Source organism: Lagenorhynchus albirostris, chromosome 7, assembly GCF_949774975.1.
Source record: "Lagenorhynchus albirostris chromosome 7, mLagAlb1.1, whole genome shotgun sequence".
NCBI lineage: Eukaryota > Metazoa > Chordata > Mammalia > Artiodactyla > Delphinidae > Lagenorhynchus > Lagenorhynchus albirostris.
In genome coordinates, this window is record NC_083101.1 from 98,973,096 (window position 1) to 98,993,877 (window position 20,782).

A 20,782-nucleotide genomic window follows, 5' to 3' on the forward strand; every position below is an offset into this window, starting at 1 on the left:
GTTTAGTAGCATTAAGTATATTCATATTGTTGTGGAACAGGTCTCCAGAATCCACAGGTTTTGGTAGGTAACATTTTCCATTAGCATTCAGTTCTCTGTATTTTCTAATTTCCATTAAGATTTCTTCTTTGACCCACGAGTCATTTAGAAGGGTTTGTGAATTTCCATACAAATGGAATTTTAAAGTTACCTTTAGTTATTGATTTCTGGCTGTCAGAATGGTCATTTCTTGGTTTTTTGCTTTCCTCATCTTTTTACTTCATGCACACCTGCTCTCTTTACCTATGGATCTCTGTACCAAAACCAGAAAACACTAGACTATTAATATTTGTAGGACTTTTTTGCAGTGTTCATAATGATACTGATACTGAATTTTAGACCCACCAAATAGCTCAGGGGTATTGCCCCCCAAAATGCCAGACTTTACCTGACATTCTAAAATTCTCCTTTTTCATCTTTAGAAAGCCTCTTAGTTTTCTCTCTCCAGATTAGCAGGGAAGTCAGAGAGCAACACCATTTGCCCAACTCGCTCCTCTTTACTTCAGCGTTCTGGGGTCTGAGATGGGTACCATTCAAAGCTAAGGTTAATGTGGAACAGATCAATAACAGGATAGAGTATCAACCACTGTCAAGGATAAATGAGGGATATCAGTGAATATCAGCCCTTTCCCCCATCAAAAAACAAGTAAAATTAATGAAAGAACCACCTTGGCCATGAACTACAACCATCACCATATCTCTGTCGTGCCTCATATAACAAGTCTTTTAGATTGCCCATGTCTTAGACTTAAATTTGAGCTTATGGTATCTGTTCAGGAATAGAACTGTTTGCTTAAAGCAGACTGTTAGCAGAAGTGCAGACATTTTTGATAAATGAGTCAGAATACCCAACTGTGCCTACTGACGACTGTTAGCTTTTGAAAGCGCTTTTATGGCTGTTCAGAGCCCACTAGTAAAAGTTCTGCTGAGAAAGAGAGCACTGGATTTGGAGTCTTGGTGTTGTAAGTCCTAATCCTGGCCCTCTTGCCACCTGCCAGCACAACTATGGGCAAATTATTTGACCTCATCGGGTCTCACTCTTTTTCTGTAAAAGTATAGTATTAGTACTTTTATAGGTCCAAGATCCGGCACATCAGTCTAATTTCCAGACACCCCAACCAAAGGGCAGATACCTGTAGACTCTTGTCTTGCTTCTGGCGGAGTCTACATTTGCATTCCTGTGGCACTGGCACCTTTGTAATTAGATGTGGACCAGACCTTTAGGAATATGCCTCTTCTCCCTCTTCTTGTATGTACTTTTTTGCCTTTTTTTTCCCTTATTCTTCTTGAATAAGCTTTTTTGCTCTTCTCCTTTTTACATATGATTTATCACATTAATGTCTTAAAATTTTATCAGCCTCTATTTTTGCCATGATGGGCCAGGAACCATCCCTTTCTCTTGGAATAAAAAGCTTCCAAAATTAATTTTCCAAGTGAAGAGATTCCATTCTAGTATGGAAGAGATCGATTGAGAATATTTGGGAAGGAGTATTTGTTGAATGATGGGAGGAACAATTTGATTACAGATATGTGAAATCCCCATCAGGTGGTTACAGGTTTGGTTTTTCTTGTATCTTAACATATTTTTGCCTTCTACTACAGCGAACTCTAGTTGGCCTAGTAAGAGACCTGAGAGGGATAGCTTTCGCCTTCAATGCCAAGACCAGCTTCATGATGCTGTTTGAATGGATGTATCCTAACTCAAACTAGGAGCGTACCACAGCAAGCCTTGACTGGAGTGTGAATGGGTGATGAAGTCATCAGGGAAGGTGGGGGGAAGGAGTTGTGAGGCAAAAGAAGGTGAAGAGTTACCCAGAAGGCCTGCCATATGTCTTGTAAGCTGTCATTCCACAGTGGTCCAATAATATGATGCCGCCTGCTTTGGTCACTGAGATTGGGAAATGAGTGAGGTGGCTTCTCAGTTTCTCTTTTGGGTCCCAGTTATATACATGCCTGTGGAATTGTTGCATGGGAATTTTGCTACACTTAGAAAAGAGAGACATTACAATCTACTAAAAAAAGACAGCTGTACTAGGAATTAGAAAGTCTGACCTTACTAACTTCATAACCTTCAGCAAATCACTTCAAATCTAAGTGCCTCTGTCTCTCGGATAGTTAGGTAAAGGAACTAGCTGCTCCCCTGTCACATTACAGAAGTGGTAAGAGGACAGAACAATATGAAATACATTGTGCTCCTCAGAAGAAAGGCATTATGTAAATTACAGTGTGTCATTAGATGCCTATTACAAGTTAAAGGACACACATCGCTTTAGCACCTTCTGGTTAGAAAGACTCTTAAGATTAGCAAGGAAGAGACGGGAAATTAGAGAACTATAATTTGGCAGACTGTGCTTGACCAGTGCTGAGAAATTATTGTAAGTTCTGTACCTTTCTGGATTCAGAATTCTTCCTTAGCTTTTCATTTACAGCTACCCATCCTACATGCCAATTCTCCAGCGGGCAATTGAGCTATGGTACCATGATCCAGCCTGTACCACACCTGTGCTCAAGCTAATGGCTGAATTGGTTCATAATAGGTAAGCAGGGAGATTTTCAAAGGGTACAGCTGCCCTTTTATCTGAAAGATCCCTAAGATAATTTGCTTTATCTAGTGTTTTCAGCAGATTGTGGAAGATATTAAGATTCACTGCTATCAAAATTTGAAAACCTCTAAAAGATTATAGTGTATGTTTTTATTTGTTTGAAAGAAGGGTGTCCCCAACCACACAATGCCATAGCTGCATGCAGGAAATAAGTCACTTTAAAAAGAGTCTCAAGGGGCCTCCCTGGTGGCGCAGTGGTTGAGAGTCCGCCTGCCGATGCAGGGGACACGGGTTCATGCCCTGGTCCGGGAAGATCCCACATGCCGCAGAGCGGCTGGGCCCGTGAGCCATGGCCGCTGAGCCTGCGCGTCCGGAGGCTGTGCTCCGCAACGGGAGAGGCCGCAACAGTGAGAGGCCCGCGTACCGCAAAAAAAAAAAAGTTTCAAGATAGCCACTCTTAAGAGAAGTGAATTTGGCGACCAAAATTCTGATTTCCCTGCCCACATGTATAAAAGTTAACATTTAGTGATGGTGCCACGTCCATCACATTCTATAGTTCACATTTCATAGAGACTATTGAGAGGGATGCAGACACGTTAGAACACTCAACACTCTTTCTGCAGAAAGGGATTTGTTGGGCAGATTACAGCTGGATTGGTAAAGGTTTATCTTAAAAGTGAGAAAGATTTCCAAAATACCACATTCTAGATTTGCCCAGCAACTTAGGGATGGAAAGGAAAGAAAACTCTAGCACCTTGACTTCACTAGGATTTCAGGTCTGTATCTGCCTCTTAAGGCACCCTGAGAATTAATAATTTTTAAAACTGTCTTAGTGAAGAAGTGGGTAATATTCATAGAAGCTATAGCCTCCCATGAGGCTTATAGTTAAGACTTACTCATTTATACACTAGACATTTAAGAACATCTACTCTTTGCCACTTAGGCACTTTCATATCGACTGTGCCAGACAAAACCTCTGCCCACTTAGATGTGCATTCTGGGGGGTGACAGTAAAAAGCAGTGTGGAAGGTAGTTTCAGACAGTGGTGCATGCTATGAAAAGTTAAATAAGGTAATAAAACAGAGGGGAATTGGAAGGAGAGAAGGCCTCTCAGAGAAGGTAATATGAATGAGCAGAAAGATTCTGGTATCCCTGCAAGGATAAGGGGGAAAAGCATTCTAAACAGAAAACAAGTGCAGAGGTCCCAAGATGGGATGAACTTGCTGAGACAGCAGAATGCCACTGGCTGGAGCCTGGTGAAGGAGGGGAGGTCAAGGTAGGCGACGAGTCAGACAGATCGTGTGGTGACTTAGTACAGCAGTAGTGAAGAATGGCGTGTACTCTCATTACACGGGAAGCTACTGGAGTATATTAAGCAGGAATTGAAACGGTATCATTGACATTATTTAAAGGTCTCATTCTGGCTACATGTGGAGAATGAGACTACAGGGGCAGGAGTGGAAGCAGAAGGACCACACGGGAGACGGGTGGGTTCAGGGCATATGGTAGAGCTGGATCTTGGTGGATTCTGTGTAGGGAGGGGAGGAAGAAAGAATCAAGAGGACTTCTGGGTTTGAGGCCTTAGCAGCCATGAGGTCCGTGACGCTCATTAAGCAGGAGAACAGACCAAGGAGGAGGAGCTCTGGTCTAGGGCACAGTCAGGAACCCGAAACTCAGGTTGTCGACATTGTCTGCCCTCCTGACCCCACTCCCCTTGTAACATTCTCAGTTCCTTTACAGCTTTTCCTCTTCTAAAGTGGACACGATGCTCGTACCCCTCCTTCAGTTGCCACTGAAGCTGTAAAGGTGAATGTAGATTAAAGTCTGAAGGGCTGTGAGCTAGTACGACCAAGAAGTGACTGTGATAAAAGCTAAACTTTAAGCAAATTGAGAATTTTAAGAGAATAATTTTATCTACTGCCTCATTTTCTTTGTTTCTTTTAAACGTTTTCAGCTTGAGCAGCAGAACTTGAATCTAGTATGTTGGTCTTCAAGATACAAGCCACATCACTGTTATCTTGGGTTAACTTGGTTATTTCACATTAGGATAAGTAATCTGCATGTCTTCGTGCAAAAAGTATCACCTAATGTACTCAGGGGAGAGCCTGAAGTAGCCTAGTCTTCCAGCAACATACCTCTGACTTTGTCTCCTCTGTGTTCTCTGCTCAGATCCCAGCGACTCCAGTTTGATGTCTCTTCCCCCAATGGCATCTTACTCTTCAGAGAAACCAGCAAGATGATAACAATGTATGGTAAGTGCTTAAGAGGAGCAGAACCCTGGAAGTGAGTTCCAGCTCAGTCACCACTCTGCAGTGTGGGTCTCATACGCTCGTGTCACAGCGCCAGCTGGTGCCAAGAGGACTGAGGCAGTATGTGAACTGTCAGTTACCACATGATTGAGTAAATGTGTATCTTGTCTACTCAGGCAATCGCATCCTGACACTAGGAGAGGTCCCAAAGGATCAGGTCTATGCACTGAAGCTCAAGGGCATCTCCATCTGCTTCTCCATGCTGAAGGCTGCTCTCAGTGGGAGTTACGTCAATTTTGGAGTCTTCCGTCTCTATGGGGATGACGCCCTGGACAATGCTCTACAGACCTTCATCAAGCTGCTTCTCTCTATTCCCCACAGCGACCTCCTGGTAAGCCCTAAGTGTCGTTGACAGGATCCGAGCCCTACGTCATGTCAGTCTTTTTTTTTTTTTTCCTGCTGAGACCATGATTGAATGTTTCTCTGAAGAACTAGAAGCTGGCTCCACCTAGGTCTTCTGTCTTCCCGTCTGAAGGGAGCTAAGCTATTTTACTGAAGATCTTGCTCCACACATGCTGAGGTACACAGCAGCTAAGCCGATTTTCGTCCTCCTTCTCCCACAGGATTACCCCAAGCTCAGCCAGTCTTACTATTCACTACTGGAAGTCCTGACCCAGGACCACATGAACTTTATTGCAAGCCTGGAACCTCATGTCATCATGTATATTCTCTCTTCCATTTCTGAAGGACTTACTGCACTTGGTAAGTACCTGGGTGGGCGGGCGGGTGAGTTGGTTGGTTGGTTTTTACCACTTAGCTAAACAGAAGAGAGAGTCTTGCCCCAGCATCCAAAAGGATTACTGCTTTGGGGAGCGCATCCTAACAACAGAGTGTATAATTCATGGGTACGTTCTCAGGCAGCAAATACTTAGTGATGCCTTCCTGTGGACCAGGCACTGTGCTTGGCACTAAGGGTACAGTAATCAGTCCTGTCCTTTAGGAGTTTTTTATCTGGTAGATGAAATAGACATGTAAACAGACAACTGCCTGTTTACCACCCTTACCTGTGTACACACAGCAGTAGGGTAGGTACGGAGTGCTGTGGGAGGGCTCGGGAAGAATACCTAAACTCCTGGCTTTGAGGAGGTAGGGTCCTGCAAGGCTGGCTGAAAGAGTTGGCATCAAAGCGTAAACCTAACAGGTGAACCGGCCTTATCAGATTAGTGGAGGAAGAAGCTTCCTAGCAGCAGGAACTGCAAGTACTAGCACCTGTTGGCAAAAAAAAACCCAGGAAATCCAGATGGCTGGCACACTCGTGCAGAAGAGAAGAGGGGGAATGAAGTGAAGCCGGAGGGAGAGAGAGAAGCAGGGGCAAATCTGGAGATCACAAAGGCTGCCCTTAAGCCATATCAGTATGTTTGGGTTCTATCCTTGGGGCAGTGGAAGGTTTTACACAGCTAGCTCCATAAGTCTTTTCATCCTGTTCTACCTGGTTCTTGTCAACCATTTTGTTACCAAGCTGCATTCCAGCAGTCTTAGTCAGTGTGTATGTGTTCAGAGAATACAGTACATTTTTATCTTAGGCTGAGCAAAACATAAATAGGAAGATTAAGTCAACTGCAAAATAATCACAAAATATTGCAAATGCACAGAGAGTGACTTTGGATTGTCTGCTGTGGTGAGTTAGCCACACCTCTGCTCTGGGCCACTTCTTTGATACGCACTTACCTCCAGCAGGGGGCGTAGCCGTATCTAGAACAGTCCAGCCGGGGTATCAGACCCTGCTTTGGAAGGCTGTTTTTTAGCTTCTTGAAAATAGAGGGACCTCTGCATGAACGGAAGCAGCATGCTTTACTCTTTTAGGCCTGTGGCCTGTGCCTCACCTAGTCAGCTCTGTCTGCAGGCTGTGCTGCAGTGTCCCCTTAATAAAATGAATAGACAAGTCTGCAGCTTCCCACCGCACACTCCCCCAGAGATGCTATAGATAAACAAATATTACAGCGCCCCACTCTAACGAACTGTAGGTGTTGATAGGCTGTATTAGTTTAGTGACAGTCACCCAGGTAACTCAGAATATAGGCTCACACTTCAGACTTGGATTCTAATCACAGCTCTTCCAGTGACTAGCAGTGTGACCTGGAGGCAAGTCACATAACCTCTCCAAACTTCAGTTTACTCATTGGTAAAATGGAACACCTACCTCCTGGAGTTCTCAAGAGGATGAAATAGAGATGATAACCTGTAAAGTCCTTAGCACAATGTCTGGCACAATAAAAATACTTGCTATATTGTAAGCTATTTGATATTTTTTATGAAGCATAAGACATAAATCCACATCATATTGAGTCAATAATTTCAATATTGTTTATACTATTATCTATTGTGACAGGCTCATTTTCAAACTTAGAATTGGACCTTGCTGTATGATGAGGGTGAGAGGTTAACAGGCAGCATCCCAAGCCGTGGTCTTGGCTGCACTGACCACAGTTCCCAGTCTGACTGGGGACCTCTGTGGGAGCTCAGCTAAGGGCAACTTATGTTCACCCGAGTCACCATGAGCAGCTTAGCATCCCTGCTCTATTCCACCCCTCCCCCTCTTTCTTCCAGACACCATGGTATGCACAGGCTGCTGCTCCTGCCTGGACCACATTGTGACATACCTCTTCAAGCAGCTTTCACGTAGCACCAAGAAGAGGACAACGCCCCTGAACCAGGAGAGTGACCGCTTTCTGCATATCATGCAGCAGCATCCAGAGATGATCCAGCAGGTAAGGAGTATGAGGGCTAGGAGGGCTAGGAGGAGTATGAGGGCTAGGAGGCAGTGTGGGTGTCCCACGGTGCGAGAACCTCTCTGTGAGAGAGGAGAGGCCAAGCGAGATGAAGAGTCTGACTAACATCTCACCTGGTTAATGCTGCCAAGGTGAATTTTACACCTTAAAATTGCAGTGGATTTTCAGTTACCTGAGTAATCACTGGATATGGATATAGAAAATCTGAAAAAATCAAATTCTGAATTGTTCTCCGAGTGTCACACTAACCCCCATGCCTTGGGCCTGTCCCATGAGCACTATCCTCCTTCCGTGACAGTGACTTTGCTCATCCATTGCTGTAAATGGAGCATGAGTTAGCAGTATCCAGCTGTAAAACTTGTACTGCCACTTGCAAAACAGAAACAAGAGTGCAGGACAGGGAATTTCCTGGCGGTCCAGTGGTTAGGAGTCCAAGCTTTAACTGCCAAGGGCGTGGGCTCGTTCCCTGGTTGGGGAACTAAGATCCCCGCAGTCCTCGTGGCGCAGCCAAAAATAGATTGTACCACCTTTGCTTTCAATTTAAAAAAAAAAAAAAGAGGGGCTTCCCTGGTGGCGCAGTGTTTGAGAGTCCGCCTGCTGATGCAGGGCACACGGGTTCGTGCCCCGGTCCGGGAAGATCCCACATGCCGCAGAGCGGCTGGGCCCGTGAGCCACGGCCGCTGAGCCTGCGCTTCCGGAACCTGTACTCCGCAACGGGAGAGGCCACAACAGTGAGAGGCCCGCGTACTGCAAAAAAAAAAGTGCAGGACAAAAAGAGATAACTGACCATGTGGAGATCAAACCATATGCTTACCCTAATTTTATTTGTATGCAACATCTTTTCAAAAATAAGATTTGCAGGAATGTACCAGATAAAAATACATAAGGAAAAAGAATCAATGGAAGTAGACTTTTAGCCAATAATATTTTAACCAATCTCATCTTTGTCTACGTTGTTCTCTAAAGGAGTAGTGAACATCCCCAAAATGTTATAAAGCTCTCTCTTCTGAGAAAAGATCCTGGGAGCTATAGTGCAAGGTGATTTTGCCTATTATAATCATTTACTTGACCCATCCCATTACCCACAAAACTCTAGGTTAACTGGAAAGGCCCATTTTTAATTGAATTTTCAAACCAATTTAAAGAACAAGAAAGGAAGTATCTTAGAAACAAAACTTACCTTGTAATAGAAGATTTAAATGAAGCTTCATGAAATATTCGTCTGGTTTACTCTAGATAGAAAAGACCTTCAACCTAATAAACACCTGTTTGGAATCTGTAATTCTATCTTGAGTAGCCACACACTAGGTCACTGCCTCAGATTCTCCATTTCCAGATGCTGTCAACGGTGCTGAACATCATCATCTTCGAAGACTGTAGGAACCAGTGGTCTATGTCCCGACCCCTACTCGGCTTGATACTACTTAATGAAAAGGTAAGAGAACAGCTCCCTGGTGTCCAGGGCACTGAGAAACACTTACAGCAACACCCTACAGTGGTGAAAGAGGGAAAGTGGCCCATTCTCTGAGCATGTCCTATTCATGCTCTGAAAGGCATATAATCACTTAACGGTTAGAAGTCAGCACCTGTGGCAGTTCAGACAAAAGGGAAAGGATGAGGAAGTGTGACAAGGAGAGAAGATACCTAGAAATCAGAGCACCTAAGGCCTAAGTTCTAGTTCCAGCTCTGCCATAAACAGACATAAATAAGTCTAGAGATTCCTATAAAAGAAGAACCTGGATCAGATGACCCTCACAGCATTTACAAATTTAAAATTCTAGATTTTTAAGTAAGATAAAGATATATTATCCTACAGGTGCTTGCTTGAACTTTAAGAAAAACCAAGTATCCAATTTTAATAGATATTCCATTTCTTGGAGGAGAACACTCCTTCCACTCTGCAGATGATGGAGGGCTAGTCAGCCTTTCCCCATCTTCTCTCCTTACTGCCCCCCCCCACTTTGCCCTACAGTATTTTTCTGACCTAAGGAACAGTATCGTGAACAGCCAGCCACCAGAGAAGCAGCAGGCTATGCATCTGTGTTTCGAAAACCTGATGGAAGGCATTGAGCGAAATCTTCTAACGAAAAACAGAGACAGGTGAGTGTAGAAGGCTCTGGCAAGAAACCCTAGGCAAGTGTTACTTTTCAAATCATTGAAATGAGGGAGACTCCTTAAAAGTCTTTTAGAGGCCGTCTAAAGCAGTGCTGCCCAATAGAAAAGCAAGCCACAAAGTAATTTTAAATTTTCTAGTTGCCACAACTAAAAAGCCTAAAAAGAAACAGACAACATTCATTTTAATATATTTTATTTAACCCATGTATCCAAAATAATGTGTCCATGTGTAATCAATATTTTTAAATTGAGAATTTTAAGATTCTTTTTGTTGTACTAAGTCTTCAAGATCCTGTGTATTTTACACTTAACAGGGCATCTCAATTCATATGCTACCTTTTTTTTTTTTGTGGTACGCGGACCTCTCACTGTTGTGGCCTCTCCCATTGCGGAGCACAGGCTCCAGACGCGCAGGCTCAGCGGCCATGGCTCACGGGCCCAGCCGCTCCGCGGCATGTGGGATCCTCCCGGACCGGGGCACGAACCCGTGTCCCCTGCATCGGCAGGCGGACTCTCAACCACTGCACCACCAGGGAAGCCCCATATGCTACATTTTCATCGGAAATACTTGATTTGTATTTAGATTTCATAAAACTTACAGTTGCAATTAGATTCCCATACTCAAGTTGTTCCAAACATACTTAGAAGTTGTCCAATAACTGAATTGAACGTCAGGTTTTTCTAAATTGATTTTTAAATTTTCTTTAATTTTAATTAATTTAAAAATGGCATTTTAATTAAGGTGCGATTGGGGAACTGAATTTTAAATTTCTTTTAATTGGATTCAGTTCCTCAGTTGCACTGAGCACAGTTCAGGTGGTCTACAGCCACGTGTGGCTAATGGCTGCCATACTGGACAGCACAGGTCTCTTGGCATTAAGAAATGAGACAGCTTCATCCTCTCCCAGCTCTCACTTTGTGAGGGTTACTTCCCGTCTCTGTCAGTGAGATTCCTTTTGTGCTGCCATGAACCCAAGGTGATCCTCAGAGCCCCAGATTTGACCAGATCTCGAGGCCTGCCATGAAGTTGTCAGGTAGAAAGGGGTGCAAAACTAGCCCAAACTTTCCCTTAAAGTCTTAAGACTGAGATTAACTGACCTTAGAAACAACCGATTCATACGTTCTGCCTCTCAGTAGGCACTTGTCTGCTAGAAACATTTTAGGCAAAGATCTTTCCCTTCCACCCTGCTCCCCCAACCTACATGCATCCTCTCTGTAGGTTCACCCAGAATCTGTCAGCATTCCGTCGAGAAGTCAACGACTCGATGAAGAATTCCACTTACGGCGTGAACAGCAATGATATGATGAGCTGACACCTCCTTGGACTCTACCTGTACAGAGCAGCGTCCCTTTGGTCTGGCCCAGAGGGGCGAACAATTACAGTGGAGAGGGCCTGGCTGATCCTGGCCCCCTCCTCCAGGGGTGTGGGGAAAATGGCAAAGGTCAACTAGCTTCTTCCCCAGGGAATAGGGGTGTGAGTGCACTCACTAGGGGGGGCAGGGCGCTGCTGGTTCCTGGGGGATTGGGTGGGAAGGGTGGTGGGAGGAGATAGAGACACAAATGTGTGAGACTCCAGCCCCCTCCTCCTGGGGCCGCCCACGGGGAAAGAACCCCAGTGTCCTGTCACAACCTGCCTTGTATAAACATGTACATTTTTTCATAACATTTTGAACAAGGTTTATATTGACTCAAGTTTAAAAACAAAGTGTGACTGAAAAATTTTTACAGAGTCTAGTGCACCAATGCTGATGTGAGGGGTTATGTATGCGAGTGAGGAAAAAATGTGTATTCTGGTGGCCTGAAGCTTTACTGGACGAGGATGTGTGAACGTGCAGAGATATATTTAGTGACACAGTGTAGAGAGGCAAAAAGAAAAAAAAGAAAAAAAAAAGTAAAAATTCCAAATGTATATTTTTTCTTATTACCCTTTCCTTGCCCCCCAAATTATCACTTCCTGTTACTGTATCACCCTTGTTATTAGGAACTCTAAGCCATGCGGAGCACCATCCCTCCCCCTTCAACCTAGATGCTGCCCTAGGTCCCTTGGCCTCTTGCGGTGACAGACAACTCCAGCTAAAAGTGTTTGGTGTTCTTAGCTTCATCCTCTTTCCCACTTTGCTTATCCCCATCCTCAGACATATGCCTCTTGCTTTTAAAAGCCAGATGTAACTCTATGATTTAGGGTTCTCGGTCTCTGTAAAAGTGGAGACCAGAGAGAAGGAATTAAGCCAGTTGCTCTCCTGTTGAGCAATCTGGATGAGTCCACCAGAGGCCCAGTCGTGTGTGGCCAATAACGTTTAGTCTTCCCCAGCCCTCGAGGCAGTGTGTGTGGATGTGTGCGTGTGGATATTTATATATGTACCCTGCACTCGTGAATGTATGAACTGGAGGAAGTTACTACAGCGGAGGGGTTCTTAATAACAAGGTCTACCTAGCATGAAGTATTTAACATTCTCCCACCCCTTTAAAAATATACATTTTTATAAAATGAAAACCATAATAAATGTTTTGAATATTAAAAAAAATTAACCTACGGAGGAAAATTAATGGAGAAAGCTATTTGCCTTGTACTTTTTCCACAATTGTTGCTGCTAGTTGTACGCATCTCTAGTTCAGCTCTTGCCCATGGGACACTCATCAATTAGGTTTTTTTTTTATTTCTCTCCTCTACCCCCAGAAACAAGCCTGTTAATTTTTTTTTCCTTCTCCTCTGGCGACTGTGTGGTGAATCCTTTCTTGCGTGATCAGGTTGCGGATAGACTTGTAAGGGTGTTTGCTGCATACAGTGTAAGCATTGTGACCGCCAATAAACTTCAATGGTTTCTACTGACCTGGTTTCAGCAATCAAGTCTAGTGTGTCTGCAGGGACATGTCTCACTCTGAACTCATGAAGATGTTTGGAACATGCATTCCTAAAACCCAGTGGGTGACAGGCATCCCTCAACCTTGTGAAATTAGCTTCTCATTGGACTAAGTCTGACTCAATGTCATTTAAAAATAGGATTCATTTAGTTGATATATATCTGTATATAAAAAATGTGCTGGGTCCACAGTTATAAAAGTGAAGCCACTTTACGAGCTTCCAGGTGGTAACCAAGAAAGAATAATTGCAGAAATCCCAGTTTAGTTAATGTTCTGACATATGCTCCTTAATGTGGGCTGGGTTTCACTCATTAGACCCCGACAAGTTCAAGGATAAGTCTTATCCCCCAAAATACTTGGCAGACCTCATGAGCCAGAACTGTCAAATGAAGAACACTACCAGGAACAGGGACTGTTCCTCATCCCCCATGCTATGTAGTGCCTAGGTGTTAAAGAATTTAGTTGCCAGGAACACTGAAAAGTATTAAGGTTCTGCGATACCTACCTGTACCTTAATGCAGAGTTGTATTCAATAATCACAGACTCTAGAGAGCCACTCTTGTCCACTACACATACTGCTACCTTTGTCTGCTGTTTCGGTCTCTGGCCCAAAGTTATTTCACAGGCCCCCCCCCCAAAAAAAAATGTATTCTAATAGCTGGAAGGCAAATAGAATTGATTCATCTTAGCCAAGTCTATCTCTAAACCGAATAGAAAATGGTCAGGCTGCATTAATATGTAGAACACACCAGTCACATGTTCCAGTGACCTGGAATTCTAATTCTGCAGTAAATAAGACCAAAAAATAACTTTCTCACGGGTACTTGAAGAAGAAACCGTCTCCCCCAACTATCCTGAGCTGCTGATTGACCAGCAAAACCCCATACCCCTCCCTTTCCTTCCACAAAAACAATTTCAGAAGAAACTCACCAGAGCTGGTGTCTCCTCAGTGCAGCCCTAAGCACAGTCCAGTCATGACTAACTGCCATGGGGAAAATCTTCCCCAACCACATCAAACTTTTTAAACAGTGAAGCTGCTCCTTTCTTAATTGACAGTTATAAGAGGGTTACCCAGAAAACAGCCTTTCTTTCTGATCAGTTATCAGCAATTTCACATGACTCAACCTAGTAAATGTGCAGGCCAGTTATCTCTAAACCTTGGTTTCCTCAAGACATCTTGTGGAGGTTTTATTCAGTTGAAGCATGAGTTTATTACCGTCTAGGCTATCCTGGGCATCAAGTCAAGTGTCTTTTGACAGTATTTCCTGACACAAACTGTACATTGACAGAACACCTGAAGTCTTGACTGCGGATTATTAAACTGTACTATGTATGTATGTATATATTGGTTTGCTGGCTCTGCCAACAAATAGGGTTATTTGTTCCCACTAAAGTATAGTGGGATGAAATTTTAGGTTTTTAGATTTTAAGAAGCAAGGACTTTCAGCCAAGTATCATTTTTCTAATGACAAATGACAACCTACTAAGAAATAATAGTTTTGTATTCTGCAAACACAAACTTATTCTTCAGAACTTGTTTTCTTCCCCCCAAGTGGAAAAATATTCTAATACCTTATGAAGTTTCAACCAAGTTGAAAAACAGACCACTTTTCAAAATATCCATGGTCATGGGGTAAGATGAATTAACTCCAGAGAGCCCAAACACCTCTCTATATCCTATCTACCACCAGCCAACCCTCCCGCCACCCAAGATTTTCAGCTACATCTACAAACGTTAAGTTGCCATGTGCAGCTACCCAAGTGCCAAAGCAGAAAAGGAAAGCAAAGATAATTACAGGGAAACTGCAAAAGCCATAACTGATTAACAGGGCCTGGGAAAATGTAAATGACTGTAACTATTTTAAAGTCCTAGTTCTTTAAATATTTTTAAAGTAAACTTGAAAGGATAAAAATGTACTCACCAGCCATAATTAATACAACAACCGATTAGGTGGTAAATAACGTCTAAGAGGATTCTTGCCTCCGTAGCATGTCTCCTGGGTCCATCACATCTACTTTGGGTTTCTTAGATACCCTGGAATTCACTGGTCAGCCACTTTTGTGTATTTCAGGTCAATGGGTCACTAAACAAATCAGCTGCCAGACAGTGGGACATCAAATGATCAGAATGGAGGATGAAATCAAGCTTGCAATATTATGCCTCCTTCCTCAGAAAACCCTTATGGTTCTCAGGACTGCCTGACTGCTGCCGTCTGTTCATTCATCAGCATCCACTATAAGCCAAATATCTTTTTGAGGGTCAGCAACAGAAAAGGAAACTAAACAGAAAAGCAAAGAACATCATTTGCAAAAGGCAAATTCATTGCCACTCTTGTGTGTAAGATCCCCAACAGTACAAACTGATTCCAAAACAGTGTAGTGAACAATACTTATACAAGCACCGTACACAGTTATACTTTAAATTCTGCTTGACAATCATGAAGACAGACAACTCATAATAAATGTTAAGCATAACAGCATCACCTGTATGGCCCAAACCATCCCATTACTGGGTTACAAAAGAATGAAAAGTGACAAGTGGGGAATCTCCTAACCCCTGCTACTGGATAACAAATTAATCAAGTCCATGCATATCTGGATTCAAGGTCTGGAGGACAACCAAACCCAGGATAAAAACTGATTAACTGGACAATGGATTTGGCCTTATGTAAAGCTCGGAGGGGCCACTCTTCCCACGTCTGATAGCAGTGAAAGGGTGGGCAAAGGTAAGAGCAGTACCTTCGAAGCCAGAACCCACACCATACCTCCTCAGCTCTTAAAGACTGATGACACTGCAGTGAGAGTAAGGCCTCCTCAAGGCTGAATTAGTTCACCTGGAAAATTAGTGGCAATGAAATCACTTTTCAGTTTTAAGTATATAACAGGCCATTATCATTTATATTTACCAGGAAACCAGTTCCCGACCCTTTAACACCTTGCAGTCTGGGACATGTCACACAGCAAACAAGTCATAAACTACCAGCCGAGGAGCTGGGTGCAGGAGAACGCTTCCACCCAACTAGGCCGCGGCCGCTGCCATATCTTCCTCCACATCCTACCTCGTGCCTTTAACCCCGTCTGCAGGGCCCTCTCCTCTCGGTCTAAACTTTCTTGCCCTTTGCTCACCTTTACAAACCCAAAGTAGAGTCCCACTTCCTCTGTGAAGTCTCCCCCTACTGTCCCTAAGTCTCACGGGTTTATCTGAGTTATTGCTAACCCCACTCCCTCCTCGTCCCAGCAACCAAAACGTGCTCCTCAGGAGCCGGGGCCACACGGAAAAGATCATAATGAGTGAAAGGATGTGTATCTGGGGCGTGGGAAAGTCTGCAGAAGATGGGAAGTGGGAGTTGGAGAGTAACCGCACCTTCATTTGGGTGAAGCCCCTGCAGAGCGAGCCCTGGGCTGCCTGCGTTGAGCGGGTTAAATTCACATCGTTGCCACAGGCCTCTACCAAACGGAAAAGAGCAGAAACCTCTGACACCAGCCGCACGCGCTGCGAAGGAAAGAGAATGAACTCACCCCCAACCCGGCACAACTTCCGAACAAGCCTCCGCGCCCCGGAGGCGTTTCGGGGCGTTCCTTCCGTCCCCGCCGCGCCTGCGCACTCTCCCCAGGCGCGTCCTCTCCGCGTCGACGCTCACCCCACTTCCGCCGCTGTGCGCAGGCGCAGTCATGACTCCTTAAGGCTGGTGTCCTCTTTGGTTGCCGGGGCGTTCTTCTTGGGCAAGGCCAGAGTTGGGCCGTGTGCCCGGTGGGGGTATCCACGGTGATAGTCACAGAGGCGCTGTTCAAGGACTTGATCCCTGGATGGGAAGAACTCAGTGGAGTGGGCAAACAAGCTGAAAAGGTTGATCATTGCGCGCTCTGTTTGCTCTGGGATAACTGAGGAGTCACCAAGAGGAGCGTTAACGCAGGAACGAGCTAATCGGAAGAGGACAGGGAAGAACACTCAAGCAGCGCAAAAACCCTGAGGCATGAAACATCTTGTACCTTTTTAGGAGCTGCAAAAACAGTATGACTGGAGGGAGAGTGCAGTCCTCTACGTGTCTGGATGAAGGGTGGGGCACAAGAGGTTGGGATTTGATCCTAAAAGCCATTAAGTTTGAAAGCAGCCTAGTGACCAATCTGTAACTCACCAACTAGTGAGTAATAAAGATTTGAACCAAGACGAGGGCTGTAGAGAGAGAGCTGGGAAATACTGGGGTCAAGGGGTGGAATCAACAGGACTTTGGGAGAGTACAGGAAAGTGGATTGTAGTATGATTCAATTGTAGTATGCTTCTGCTTTTGCAAGCAGAGCACCTGGAATTCAACAAAAAATCAGAATATAGAAGAGGGAACACTCCCAATCATTTTATGAAACAAGCACTCCCTCATACCAAAACCAAAGACATTATAGAAGAAAAAAGAAAACTTCAGGCTGATATCCTCATGAACATGAATGCAAAAATACTTAACAAAATATAAACAAATCAAATCCAGGAATATATAAAAAAGCATAATACATCGTGACCAAGTGGGATTGGTCCTAGAAATGCCAGGTTGGTTTAAAACATTCAAAAAATCAGTAACTAATTCATATAAACAAAGGCAAAAAAGTTGGTCCTCTCGATAGATAAAAAGCATATGGCAAAATTCAATACTCATTCATAATAAAAAAAAATTCTCAGCAAACTAGGATTAGAAAGAAACATTCTTAAGAAGACATCCATGAAAAACCTACCACCAACAACATACTTAAAGGCGAAAGACTGAATGTTTCCCCTAAGATGGAAAACAAGGAAAGGATGCCCACTGTTACCACTTCTATTCAACATTGTACCTGAGGTCCTAACTAGAGCAAATAGGCACAAAAATAAATAAATATACAAATAAAAGACACACAGATCAAAAAGGAAGAAGTAAAACTGTCTTTATTCACAGATGTTGTGATTTGGGGTACAAAAAAGCTACTGGAACTAATAAATGAATTTAGCAAAATCAGAATACAAGGTCAGTATATGAAAGCCAACTGTATTTCTATATACTAAAAACAAATTATTAGGACATGAAATTTTGAAGTATATACTATTTGGTATAGCATCTGAAAACATGAAATACATAGGAATAAATTCAATAAGAGGTGTGCTGGATCTGAACACTAAAATCTGTAAAACATCGCTGAGAAAATTAAAGATCTAAATAAATGAAGCGATTACAACGTGTTCATGCATTGGATGTCTCAAAATCGGGATGACAATTCTCCCAAAATTGAACTATGCATGCAACAGGATCCCAATAAAATCCCAGAAGGCTTTTTTTTTTTTTAAGAAACTGGCAAGCTGATTCTAAAATTTATAAGAAAATGCAAAGACTCTGGAAGAGCCAAAACAGTTTTGAAATAGAAGAACAGAGTTGAAGGACTCAACTACCTGATTTCAAGATTTACTATAATGCTACAGTAGTCAAGACAGTGTGGTATCAGCACTAGGGTAGACAGACCAATGTAACAATAAAATCCAGAAATAGACCAACATATATGGTTAATTGATTTTTGACAAAAATGCCAAGGTAGTTCAATAGAGAAAGAGTCTTTTCCAAAAATGGTGCTAGAGGAATTAGATAACCACTTAGGAGGAAAAAAAGGAACCTTGACCCTTACCAAACACTATGCACAAAAATTAACTTCAAATGGATCACAGTTTTAAAAGTGAAAGCTCAAACTACAAGGCTTCTAGAAGGAAACAGGAAAATTTTTAATGGGTTAAGCAAAGATTTCTTAAAATACCAAAAGCATAAGGCATAAAAGAAAGAAATATTTGACTTCATCAAATTTTTAAATTTCTGCTCTCCAAATGATACCATTTTTTTAAATGAAAAGACAAGCCATAGATGGGAGTGAAAAATCTTTGGAATACGTATACTTGACACAGAACAGGCATCCAAATATATATAAAGAACCACAATTCAATAAGAATAACTCAATTTTAAAATGAACAAAATATTTGAACAGGTATTTTTGCAAAAGAAGATACACAAATGACCAATAAACATTTGAAAAAATACTCAACATCATTTGTCATCAAAAAAAGATAAATAAAAACCACATGTCACTATATACATCCACTAGAATGGCTAAAATTAAGAAGACTGACAATGCCAAGTGCTGACAAAGATGTAAAGCAACTGGAATTTTCATACACTTCTGGTAGAAATGCAAACTGGTACAGGATTTTTTTAAATAGTTTTACAGTTTCACATAAAGTTTAATGCACACCAAATGATCCAGCAATTCCACTCCTAGGTATTTATCCTAGAAAAACTAAAACATATATCCATGCAAAGACTTGCTCTCAAATGTTCATAGCATTTTTATTCATAATAGTCCACAACTGGAAACTACCCAAAATATCCATCAACAGGTGTTATCAGTCAGGGATGTAGCACAAGGAATTGGCTAATGCAATCATAAGAGGTGGCTAGGCAAGTCTGAGATAGGTAGGACAGGTTGTCAGGAAGAGCAGGCTGGAAGCTCTCTGGCAGGAGCTGAAGCTGCAGACCACACGCAAAACATCTTCAGGGAAACTTCAGTTCTGCTCTTAAGGCCTTTCAACTGATTGGATCAGACCCACCCATGGTACTGAAGGTAATCTTTCCATAAAGGCAACTGATTGTAGATGTTAATCGCATCCACAAAATACCTTCAGTAGCAACTGCCAAGTAGAAGGTGTCAGCCACACCCTCAGTGTGATTGAATAACTAGGTGCAATAGCCTAGCCAAGCTGACACATAAAACTGACTAGCAGGGCTTCCCTGGTGGCGCAGTCGTTGAGAGTCCGCTTGCCATTGCAGGGGACACGGGTTCGTGCCCCGGTCTGGGAGGATCCCACATGCCGCGGAGCGGCTGGGCCCGTGAGCCATGGCCGCTGAGCCTGCACGTCCGGAGCCTGCGCTCCGCAACGGGAGAGGCCACAACAGTGAGAGGCCCGCGTACCAAAAAAAAAAAAAAAAAAAATTGACTAGCAGGTATCTGGATATACAAGTGTGGAGCACTACTCAACGATACACAGAAACAAACTACTGATACCACAACTATGGATAAATGAATCTCAAACATTCTGCCCAGCGAAAGAGGGCAGACCAAAAGACCCTGTATGATTCTACTTATATGAACTTCTAGGACAGTCTACTAATCTACAGTGTCAGAAAACAGGTAAGTGTCTGATGCCAAGTAGACAGTAAGGGGAGGATATGCACTGCAAAGGGAAACGAGAAAATTTGGGGGCGTAACAGAAATTGTGACTTGGCTGTGGTGATGGCCACATGGTGTATACATCTGTCAAAATTCAAATTATACACTTTAAACTGGTACATTTTTGTATATGAATTATTGCTCAATAAAGCTGGTATTTTAAAAAGAAAAAAAAAACTGATTCTTGCACAGCAGAAGCTCCAATCAGGGTTGCAGAAAGATAAATCCAGTTCCTCCAGCACCATTTTTGGAAAAGACTATCCTTTCCCTTGACACCTTGGTTGAAAATCAGTGAACTTTATATGCAGGTGAGAAGTTTCCAGGATGCGAATGATGGATATGAATGCAATGAGAGAGATTCCTGGTTATTTCTGTCTCCCAAACAGAGGTGTTACTTGAGGGCGGTGGTCAGCTGAAAAGCTTCCTCCTCTTCACTACCCCCCACCCAAACAAACATTTAAGGGCATCACTGTGCTGTGTGAACTGCTGTTTGTGAAATGACGCCCTTGTAAGGTCACTCGCAGTGCCCCGTGGTGTATTCCACCCCTTCCTAGCCTTGGGAGAAGTCATCCTTCTGGAAACAGGGCTCTTCCTCTCCGAGGACCACAGCCCTGAGGGTCAGGCCCTCTGGGCCTGGCAAGAGGCCCACAATTAGAGGGTAGGGAAAGGACACGAAGAAAGACGATGAGCACGAAGGGCCGACAAGGCTGCGCTTCCTACCTGGTAGCAAAGCATCTCCACGCTGGGCGCTGGGCGGGCTCCGGCAGCAGACCTCAGTCAGTTTCTATTGGTCAGGACCGTGGTTCTCACGGTGCGGTCCTGGCCCACCGGCGTCCGCCTCACCTGGCACCTGTTAGAAATGCTAATTCTCTGGGTCACACCCAGACCTCCCCGTGGGAAACGATGGAGGTGGGTGAGGCCTAGCGCTTTGTGTTTTAACGAGCTCTCCAGGTGC

The 20,782-nt window shown here is 43.4% G+C and overlaps 1 protein-coding gene and 1 long non-coding RNA gene across 4 annotated transcripts in view; one reads left to right on the forward strand and one right to left on the reverse strand.

Annotated features, from left to right (window-relative positions):
• XPO7 (exportin 7) overlaps window positions 1–12,565 on the forward strand; it is a 60,882-nt gene extending 48,317 nt beyond the window's left edge. For both annotated transcript variants that reach the window (XM_060155573.1, XM_060155574.1), the window contains exons 20-28: window positions 1,642–1,730; window positions 2,469–2,576; window positions 4,752–4,834; window positions 5,008–5,222; window positions 5,455–5,593; window positions 7,439–7,599; window positions 8,957–9,055; window positions 9,593–9,720; window positions 10,955–12,565. In XM_060155573.1, coding sequence (XP_060011556.1) covers window positions 1,642–1,730; window positions 2,469–2,576; window positions 4,752–4,834; window positions 5,008–5,222; window positions 5,455–5,593; window positions 7,439–7,599; window positions 8,957–9,055; window positions 9,593–9,720; window positions 10,955–11,048 — 1,116 coding nt within the window. In that variant the 3' untranslated portion in view covers window positions 11,049–12,565. The remainder of the gene's footprint in view (window positions 1–1,641; window positions 1,731–2,468; window positions 2,577–4,751; window positions 4,835–5,007; window positions 5,223–5,454; window positions 5,594–7,438; window positions 7,600–8,956; window positions 9,056–9,592; window positions 9,721–10,954) is intronic.
• The window catches only part of LOC132523837 (uncharacterized), a 60,209-nt gene extending 44,099 nt beyond the window's left edge, over window positions 1–16,110 (reverse strand). The window contains exons 1-3 of one of the 2 annotated variants that reach the window (XR_009541665.1): window positions 15,962–16,110; window positions 14,520–14,876; window positions 10,185–11,544 (exon numbers count right to left, since the gene is read on the reverse strand). This is a non-coding gene — a long non-coding RNA (uncharacterized LOC132523837). Of the gene's footprint in view, window positions 1–10,184; window positions 11,545–14,519; window positions 14,877–15,961 lie in introns of those variants that run through there. The other variant, XR_009541666.1, reaches the window with a different exon arrangement.
• Window positions 16,111–20,782: the final 4,672 nt, after the last annotated feature.